The 10,351-nt window shown below is 49.8% G+C and overlaps 1 protein-coding gene across 5 annotated transcripts in view; it reads right to left on the bottom strand.

Moving 5' to 3' along the window:
* LOC122915940 (serine/threonine-protein phosphatase 4 regulatory subunit 1-like) overlaps window positions 1-10,351 on the bottom strand; it is an 80,308-nt gene continuing 69,957 nt past the window's right edge. For 3 of the 5 annotated variants that reach the window (XM_044262768.1, XM_044262767.1, XM_044262769.1), the window contains 8 exons: window positions 9,944-10,039; window positions 8,862-9,047; window positions 8,436-8,597; window positions 7,423-7,523; window positions 5,161-5,281; window positions 4,224-4,358; window positions 1,939-2,080; window positions 1-1,200 (listed from right to left, as the gene is read on the bottom strand). In XM_044262768.1, the coding sequence (XP_044118703.1) occupies window positions 1,064-1,200; window positions 1,939-2,080; window positions 4,224-4,358; window positions 5,161-5,281; window positions 7,423-7,523; window positions 8,436-8,597; window positions 8,862-9,047; window positions 9,944-10,039 (1,080 nt within the window). In that variant the 3' untranslated portion in view covers window positions 1-1,063. Of the gene's footprint in view, window positions 1,201-1,938; window positions 2,081-3,935; window positions 4,359-5,160; window positions 5,282-7,422; window positions 7,524-8,435; window positions 8,598-8,861; window positions 9,048-9,943; window positions 10,040-10,351 lie in introns of those variants that run through there. The other 2 variants (XR_006386108.1, XM_044262770.1) reach the window with 2 other exon arrangements.

The raw sequence follows: 10,351 nt of genomic DNA, 5'->3' as shown, positions 1-10,351 counted from the left end.
TACACATTATACAGAATTTAATGAAATGTTTATAGAATCTCAAGTTATTCATGAAAACCGTTTAAGTTCTAGAGCATCTTGGTCTAAATTTTAGAAGAATGAACTCTGAAGCACCATAATTTAACCCTAAATCCCTGGCAAGTGTGTGGACTGATCGGGACTGGGGGTTCCTAGTCTCTGCTAAAGATCCTGAAGCATCAGCTGCAAAGTCAATATCCTGCATCTCAATGATCAATTTCCCTCCCGCATTCTTAAACGTCGGATAATAAATACACGTAAGAATGAAAAATCTTTCTTTCTGCCTCTGTCAAAGGCCTGTATGGATCTTTACGGATACAGTCACCTCAAGAAGGGGAGGGATAAGTGCCTGAGGAAAAGTTCCAAGTACAGTTTACACAAAAGTACAATATTAGAAAGACTTCCATAAATCATTCTTCAGCAGATTTCCTTAACTATCACATTTTTCAAAAGTAAACAAATTGGGCTATATTTGCAGCAACTCCAAGTGGAGCATAAATTTAAATGATGTATTTGTTCTGTTCACTGATAGGAGGCTGATATTACGTTAATATATTTTCTTCCTGTCAAGAGTTATTTACATATGTACATTATTTGTTAAAAATAAAATGTTAATACCATAAACTATATTTTACAGGAAAGCATGAGTGAAGCCAAATATGCAAGTCTCTGAAAGACTTAAAAGCTTCTAATAAACTACTTTATTTTGGGAGGAGGGGGCTTTAAATCATAGTCAGTCTGTCATGGAGAAGGCAATCTGGACCCCTGTGCCCAGCTGCCACCTGGTCCTACAACCCGGTCGCAGGCTTCCAGGTCAGCAGCCAGGGGCGCAGAGGGTGATGCCCGTCCCCAGGGCAGTCCCTGGGGCTGCACATGGGAAAGAGGTCATTTGAGTGCCTGTCCTCAAAGTTTCAGAGCTCTTTTCTCCCTCAGAAGGTATGACATGGTGAGACCCCTGACAAGCGGGGGCGAGTGGTCTGCGCCCACGTGCGGTGGGCCTGGGGTGCGCGGGAGCCCAGGGCGGTTAACTCCGTTCCTCCAGCAGTCACACATCTGCGGTGCCCCGACACTTGGGTTCCAGGGTGGCAAAAAAGGACACATCCGGGTCCCGGTCGGACTGCAGGGCCAGGACAGTCTCCTCAACGACTTGAAGATGAGGGTTACCGGCATTTCTCAAGTACGCTGGAGAGAGAACACAGGAGTTTGGCTCATGTGCCTGTGCCCAGTGCTCCCAAATGCACCTGAGTGCTGGGGGTTCTGCAAACCACACCTCAGGACAAGGAAGCACTTGTATAGCATAAGCAGACACGTGAGACCTTCAGCAACTTTTGTCACAGTAACTTCCTAAATTTCAAAGATGGACTCCCAAGAACCGGTATGCGTATTTTTAAAGTTATAATTTAAAAACTTCCCACGTCATCTTTCCTTTCCTCCACTAGGCAAGAACTGCATGTGCGCGGAGGGCAGGAAGGGGCGCGGGTGGCCGGGGGGCGCGAAGCGGGGAGACAGCGCTTGCGGGGTCGGGCTGGACGCGGTGGGCTCCCCCCACATGCCACAGGTGCCACTGCGACAGCTGAGGGACACAGTCTCCAGCTCCGTCCTCTTCAGGACGCAGTGACTGCTTCCAGACCTCCCAGGAATTAAGGCTGATGTTTGCTGCAGCTCGTGCTCTCTGCATCGTTAACATTTACAAAATTCTTCCCCATTTCTAGAGGACTGTGTGAAGTTCTGCATTTTAGCGTGAAGCTTGTTAAATGTGAAAACTCAAACATTTTATAAATAACAAACTATTCTGCATAAAAGTTAATACACGGATTTATAAAGTCTGAAGCATGCGTGCAATTTCCTAGAGAGGAAGTGTGGCAGTGCACTGCCTGGTGAGCTTTAAGATGTGTAAGTTCGAAAAAACGGTCCACGTACCCTTTTCCAGCAGCGTCTGCCGCAGAGCTTTGGCCAGCAGAACCCTCACGTTCGGCACCGGATCGGAGGCCAGGCTCAGGAGGCCGGGGAGCAAGTGTTCCACAAACTGCTCCACGGGGATGCACTCCTCGTCCGCCACCGCCTGCCGGGACAGACAGCCACAGCCAGAGAATCGACACTTTTCCACGGTGGTCAGCGGTTTCTTCTTAAAAACATACCCTTCCACGATTCCAAAGAAGTAATTTCGGGATCTGTGGGTCTGAGGACCGTGTGTGTGTGTGTGTGTGTGTCCAAATCTTAAAATCTCAACCACTGAATTTGGTTAGAAACATAGTTAACAATTTCTAATTCCTTACCAAAGACTGGGTTCTAGGTGGTGTAAAATCGGATGGAAAAATAAAGGCTTCGAGTCAGACAGGCCTAGCTTCAAACCTAACTTGGTCACTTACTGGCTTCATGGCCTGGTAAGCGGCTTCACCTGTCTGGGCCTCAGTTTCCCCATCTACATGAGGGGGATGTGCTGGAGACGGCAGAACATTTTGCAAAAAATCTAGCAAAGCACCCACCGCTGAAGGCCGAGAGCCCTCCCCTCTGCTAGCCGCCAGCACTCGGGTACCAGGCCTGTCTCGGGCTACCTGACCCCAGACTCCAGTGCAGGCCCAGCCCTCTCTGCGACCCCTGGACAAACACCGTGTCTGTGAGGACAAGCCGCATCTGCTCCCTGCCACCCTGACAGAACTCTGTGTCTCACTGCGGGCTACGGAAGCCAGAATGAGCCCAGTTTTACAGGGCAGGGAACTGGGGTCCCGTGAGGTGCCACCACAGGCCACCTGGTCTGTGAGCACCAGCGGGGGCCGAGTCCCAGCCAGTCCTGTTCATTCAAAGTCCTGCAGACCTTCCCGCCACAGGGAGACAAGAGCACCAGGTGTTCAGGAACTGTTTCTCACAAGATGAGGCCACGCAGAGGTAGTGGCTCGTCGCCTCTACAGCACAGACCCTCGCCAGCCCCCAGGTCAGGCTCTCCCCCCAGAGCGCACTGAAATAACCATCAGGTGACGCCCCCCCTCCTTTGGTCTGTCTCATATCATGGGTTTTCTAAATCCTTAATAATTCGTGAAAGCACACACACACTCCTTTTTCCTGAAGAAAATTAGTGGGTATTTTTTTCCTTTTGTCTCATCATGGATTTTCTAAATCTCAGATCAAGAATTAAAAAACAAAAGCAAAGAGATCTCATTTATCCCTTTCTCCACAAAATGACTGGACTGGCGTCTTCCTTACAGAAGTCTGTGATGGGAGGCCTGTGGTCTGGGTATTTGGCATTTCACCCGCCACCCACTGCCGGTTCAAAGCAGAGGGCCAAAATACCCTGTGATGCCCGGCCAGCCCGACAGGGGGCCCTGGTGAGTCCTTTGGTGGGGGAAGAGGGTATGAGGGTCAGCTAGAGTCCAGTAACAGCTTTACTGTCATATTGGGAAAGCTGGGTGATGGGTTCATGGGGAGTCCGTGCTGTTCCCCCACCTTTGTACATGCTTGAAAATGTGCATGGGGAAAAATGTAAAATTTTTTAAATAGCACGTTAGCAGAATCCCGGCTTTACACTTGCTGTGCACTCTTGATCAAGTTACTTAACCTCTCTGGGCTTCAACTGCTTCACCCGAAACACCTGGTCTGAAAGTACATGGGTGTGACGTGTTTGATCCATGGCCGATTTTACCACTGAGGACCAGGTGTATGAGGAGTCCAAGAAATGGCAGCCATCGGCCCCAGCAAAACTGAACCTGCCCCATTTCCAGGACACTAAGTGGGGAGTGTGACATGAGGTGCTGGACAGGCTGACATGAACTTCACTTCTAGAGGGATTCAGTAGCTCTGCCCTATTGCTCCGCTCCTGGCCCCGCCTTCCCTCCCAGGCAGCTGGCTGAGGGCTGGTGCCGGGAATGGCCATGGCCTGGGACCGGGCACGGCAGATGCGGGGCTCTGGGCCTCGGCCTCACCTCACCAGATGGATGGTGCCAGCAGAGCAGGAGCTTCTAGAACACGCCCGGCACACAGGAACCACTCAGCCAGCATCTACAGGACGAACGCACAGACGGGTTGGGTAACCCTGAGCCAATCACTGCCTGACTGGGCCGATCACAATCTCCCGGAAGATAAAGGGGTTCAGTCCACTGGTCCCCAAATTCCCAGCTGGTTTTTCAGGGCTGGGATTGTGTGTCTGGTGCATCTGGTATCAGTCCACAGCAACATAAGCCCAGGGGAGACTCCCCCCAGGCCGTGCTAACCTGACAAATGAAAGCGAAAGCTTGCCTTCCCACCCACTTCGTGCAGTGCCGGAACCTGATGATGAGCTCACTGATGAAACTTAACCCCAGTGCGCTCTCACTGTGGGAGGAAAACTTCTGTAAAATGGCCACAACCTGTGGGAAATATCAGAAGAGCACATTTAAAATGCTGCCATCCATTTGAGTCATGAATCCTACTCAACGCAGAAAACAGACATGTTTATGCACATTTAAAATGAATTTATAAGCAAGGGAGAAGGTTAATTTTTGTCACGGTCATCATTAGAACACAGAGGGGAAAGGATGTTAAAGTACATGGCAATGCACATACGCGCACTCAGCCACGTGAAACCCTTCTTAGAAATAAAATTTAGAAAGGGCCCAGCATTAGAAAAATACATTCTTAATCTTAAGATTCCGAATTTTAGAAAATGGCCCTTGCATAATAACTAAATCATTACCTTTCAGAACATGTCATTTTTTTGTAAACTTGTAATAGCATCAGAGTACCTTAGTAAATTAGAATTTTCAAGTGACACCCCCCCCACGTGGTATTCAGCTGGTGTGAGCCCAAGCAAGACAGAACCAGTTCTCTACGTTGGAGCTCTTGCCCACTGACTGCTTTTCTACAAAGCCATGCTGTTGAGTCAAGCCCAGTCTGAGTTTAAAAGGAACACTGAGCCATGGTTTGAAGGGTTTTTCACATAAAATGATTTATCTTTCATTTCTATCACTGAAGCATACAGCTTAAAAAAAAAAAAAAACTATGCTATGTATTGATAAAACTGTAATACAGTTTACTAATTTCAAAATTTAAAGGCTGGTTTCCTAGGTATCCAGAGAAACCAAGGGCAGAAATCAAAGAAGTTAAAATGGAAGGAATAAATATTCCTACTTCCAAAAATCACAAACAAACAAAAAAGCCATGATTCCTTACTAGTTTGAAGGAGATCCACCGAACTTCAGAAACTTTATCTGCACACAACTTTAAGGCAATATGCATTAAGTAATCATGAACATCATTGGGATTATAGAGCTCCAAAATGAGTATCAGCTGTCTGAAATTTTTTAAAAAAGAAATAAATAAATAAATTATTGGGGGGTACCAAACAAACAAACAAACAAAAAACCTCCTTACTAATTTCTCTTTACTCTTCTTTCCTCTTACAGGGAAAACTAGCCAGGCAGGGAGATAAGGCAAGTGAAGACCCAGCACGGCTTTCCGGCGGTGAAATGCCAAAAGCAGACGCTGAGTGAAATGCCATGCAAAGAAAAGTGGGGGAAAAAAAATCTTCATTCCTCATCTCGCACTCAAACAAATCAAACAAGAAGGAAATAAATTACACTTTGTAAAACAGAGGCCGAGGAATTTGTGAACAGGGATAATATTTCCCCGTGAGGTTATCGGCTGGAAAGCACATAAAACTTTGCAGATCAGATAAGGTAAAAATAGGCAGCGCTCGAGTTCCCAGAGACCCGGCACGCAGACCGCGGCGGCCGAGCTCGCCCCGACCCGGCCCCGGCCCCGGCCCCGACCCGGCCCGGCCCGGCCCCGGTGACTCCCCGGGCGCGCGAGCCTGCGCCCCCACGCGCGGACGGTCCGCTTGCGGAGAACCGCGCGCCGGCCCCGCGCCCGGGGAGCGCCGCCGCGGCTTCCACTGTCTGTCAACCGGGACGCGGGAGCGGGAGGAAAATAAATGGCATCACCTCCACGCGAGCAACGAAAGGAAATGAAAAAGAGATTGGAAGGAAGTTAGAACTAGAAACCAGGAGCGCCGGTGAATACTTTCATATCGAAAAGCTCTGTTTTCAGAAAAATGAGAGCAATATCACGGGCAGGGGGAGCACGGAATTCATATCAGCGGGTCCGGCTTCAATAACCACGGCCGAGATGGAAGATAGCCAGAGCTCCGAGATAACGCTGTGGGCGGCGCGAGCCCTGCCGGCCCGGCCCGGCCCGGCCCGGCCCCGGCCCCGGCCCTGTCCCCAGCCCTGGGGTCCCCGGGAAGCGGGTCAGCCCGGGCCCCGTCCCTTGGTCGCGATCCCGGCCCCGGAGAAGCGGATCAGTCAGGCCCGGCCCCCAACCCCCAGCCCCCCAGCCCCGGCCCCCAGCCCCGGCCCCCACCGCCGCCCCCACCGCCGGCCCCACCGCCCGCCCCGGGGAAGCGGGTCGCCCAGCCAGAGTCGGACCTGGCCGAGTTCCCGCGCGAGGCCGCTAGAGGGCGCGAGGCTTTCGTGGAAAACAGGGGCCTGTTTTTGTCTCCGATGTAAGCCGGGAACACGGCATAATGACTAAAAGCTCAATCTCTCAAATTAAGCATAATGATTAAAGATCACAGCAAAGAGAAAATCTTTTAGTTTGCCCCTGGCACAGGCCAAATCATATCCTGAATAGCTGCAAAAGCTTGATGGATTTCTACAGCAAAGACAATGATTGGAGACATTTCCAGTGGAGCGTAAGAAAAATGAAAACTGAAGCTGGGGGGGGAGACAGCCTGGGCATGGGGCAAATGGCCACCCGGCCACCCACCACAGCCACCAAACCCGCTGGGCACTGTGCAGAGCACGTGGCACAGCGCGGGGCACGCCTGGGGATGGAGACTTATTCAGCGCAGTGGCTGCTAGAGAAGAGCGCCCGCCCTTTGCACCCCCCTGGCCAGCACAAGCAGGGATTCAATAAGCCCTTCACACACAGAATGACGCACAGAGAGCAGCCACCTTGGGCGACGTTTTTATCTAATAATCGTCTGGTCTGGGTGAGACCTTCCCCTGTCTCTCTCTGTCGCATCATGTTCTTTAGAAGCTGAAGTGCACACGCCACGCTGTGCCCTGCAGAGAGGGCTGCGCTCAGAATGTTCAGGAAAGCTCTGGCAAAAACTCTTCCGATTAACAGGAAAATATTGAAGAGTGGGTGATTCATCTTTTATTTGGTTCGAATAAATTGCCTTAGAGAACAGCAGAACACACTAATTCCACAGTGACTCGAGCCCTGTCTGCATCTGAAAATGAATGTCTCCCCGGAGACCGTGGTATTTGTAACTTAGAGCTTCGGAATTCACTTTATCCCTTAATAAAAACATAATCTCTTTATCCGCAAGAACACTATTACTGCTAGTTTAGAAATCAATTATAAGGTAGGAAAATTAAGAATTATTCCATCTAATTTGCCTTCTCATATCCCCAAACAGGTTTTACTTACTCTGCTAGTTCATATCGAAACCTCCAATTCCTGCTGTTATTGGTCACTACAAATTCTTGAAGCTGATAAAGATATTCTCTCCTCTTGTCTTCATGAAGCAACTATTTTTTAAAAATGTATACATAAATAAAAATAGAGAACCCCTCAAAATGACCCCAAATATACTGTCTGATCACCCTTGAAGTTCTGCACTTGTCCCTGGCAAGGACTGGGCATTCCCCTACTGCCCTGGACTCCATCCCTCACCCGGGGTGGCTGTGAATTAACGTTGCTGGGAACAGCCCTCACATGGACCCCTGAATGCTTCCAACCTCTCCCCCGGTGAGTGCTTGTGGATTTCCACATGCCCCCAGCTCTTCCTTCTCTCATAATTTCCTGCCTGCAAACAACACGTATGTGTGTGGGTTCCGAAGACAAGGCCGCTGCTGCTTCCCGGGGAGCTGGCTCTGCTCGCCTATGCCGGCACCACGAGGGGAAAGCTAGACCAAGCCCAGTGCATCAGGCACCCCCATCCGTCAAGGGCAGCTCATGGTCATGCAGATGCAAGTAATTAGTTTCTCCAGGTCATTTTTAAAGTCTTATTTTTACACTCATCATCCCTTTAGGAAAAAAATTAAGAAGGCAAGCAGGGAAGCAGCAATGTTTTGCAGAGAGCCCTTCAGGCAGAACTGAGACTGGGTTTCAGCTGGGCTCTTCCCCTGGGTGACTCTCGGCACACCGCGTGTGACCAGGGGGCCTGGGCTCCTTCCTCCTCACAGAGTCAACGAGGCTACATGTCTACCATACTCCACAGAATTAGGACTCCAAGGGACAGGGAGATTACGAGGAAAGATAAAAAAAATATATACCCATCACCACAAGAATACCCAGTGTCAAGCCTCCAGACGGTACCCCTGAGCCCAAGAAACCCAGACTACTGCTCCAGTTGTCCACGGACTCTTTCCACAGCCCGGGCTTTAAGAATTGCTTGGAAGAGGGAAGGTTTGTTTTTCCTTTTTAATCCTTCTTCCTACCTTTAGAAAATCATACAGGTGTTTAAGAATTCCTATTCGTACTTCATCCAGGTCCTTTAAAAATCCATTGAAGACGGGCACCAGGTCAGCAGCTGTGAGCTGGTCCCCGAGAATCACAGCCAGCTCGTGGATGGAGAAGGCCAGGGTCCGACGCACTTTCCACTGACAGCGCGCAGGAGGACCGAGAAACCGCAGAAAGCAAGCACAAGGCCACATCACCAACAGAGTAAGTGGCCTTTCCAGAATAAACCTGATGCTGCCTGGGAACAGGCCGCCAAGGGCTTCGCCTCATCGGAGCCCCGTCAATATGCCAAGGGCATCCGCAGCCGGTACTGGTAAGCCGGTGAGCCCCGCGCACGCCCCTTTTCCTCCCCAGCAGATGGCCCGCCCCATTTCCGTGGGTGCCTCTGAAAGGGCTCCTCGTACCTGCACATCGGAAGCCAGCGTTTCGTACGTGTCTCTCAGGCAGTGCCAGTTTTGCCTGCCCAGGGTGAGTGCCACCCCCGGGAGGCTGTAGGCGCAGTGTTTGGCGATGTCAATATCGACGGTCTGGGCGCGAGCGGGGTCGGTCATCGACACGTACTGATCTAGCAGGGGCTGAGGTATTATGTCCTGGGAAACAGTGGAGAAAGGAAACCATCATGCTCGCAGGGAAGAAGGAGCGCGCTCAGGAAAAACAAGGAGTCTGGGATTTGGGGGTGAAAACTGCAAAGCAGAGACGTCAGGGGAAACCGAGGCCTTCCGAAAAGCTCGGGGCTCTGGATGGGTGGCCTTCTTGTCTGCAGGTGAAATTTTCAACTTGGACCAAACCATGCAAAGCAAGGCCCACGCTCATCTTTTCTTACTTCGTCTAACATTTGATGGCTCAGAGGACAGTCTGGGCACCAAGGCTGGGTTAAGTCTGACGCACACAGCTCTTGAGAATGGAAACGATCTGATCTTTTCTCGTAGCTGCCCAGCACCCAGAGCCCCAGCCGGGGCATGCTGTCAATGGCTTTTTCCAGCTGACGGGACAGCACCTTCCTATGACAACACCCACTTACTTCTCTTCTGTCAGGACAAGGTGATAAGATAATTTCAAACATTTAAGAGATCTTACATAGCACAAGAGCCTATCCACAAGAAAAAACGAAGCCAAACATAGGTCAATCAAAGAATCTGTCAAAAACTTTTCAGATTACGGAAAAAAAAACAACAACCCTGAAATGACTTGTAGAAATAGACACTAAATACGAACGCAATGCACAGATGTCAGGTTTTTTCTCCTATTTGACTTGCTTTATTAAAATACTGTTCTAGATTGCTCGAAAGATTTTAGCACTCCTTTAAAATCTGTTGGGTTTTTTTTTAGTAAGTTAGAAATATTAGCAACACAAAGAAGGAGTGAAGATATGTCATTAATATTGACGGAAGAAAAATATCTGGTTCCCATGGCCGTTCGTAAATTTAACTCCCAGAAAAGGTGACATTTTGACTTTTCTTTTTGCTTTTCTTTTCAAGGAACAAACCTGTAATTTAGACTTATTCTCCTTAATTGGGGCGGGGAGATGCCTCTGCTCCATCTCGAGACTGTCAACGGCTCCACCGCAGGGTCGGCCGGGGTCCTGCAGAGTTGATCGGACACGTTACCAACTTACCCCCAAAACGGAGCCATCCTATCGTTCTTCCTCAAAGAATCTGCTTTCGGTGCTGGAAATGACCGCTGCAGACCAAGACTAGCATTCCCTGGGAGTCAGGGGTCTCTCTCCAGATGTTAAAAAAGACAACTGCACAGGTATGGAGGGTATGGTCAGTGATTTTAGGGGCCAAGGCAAACAGATATCATGCATTTTTCATCTCAAGACTGCTTGAGGCCTTTACAGAAGACAGGTGGATGTCTGTGAGAAGCCACCACTTGAGTCTGCACTGACCACTGT

This window comes from Neovison vison, chromosome 8 (genome assembly GCF_020171115.1).
Source record: "Neovison vison isolate M4711 chromosome 8, ASM_NN_V1, whole genome shotgun sequence".
In the NCBI taxonomy this organism is placed as follows: domain Eukaryota; kingdom Metazoa; phylum Chordata; class Mammalia; order Carnivora; family Mustelidae; genus Neogale; species Neogale vison.
This window is presented reverse-complemented; position numbering and strand designations above follow the sequence as displayed.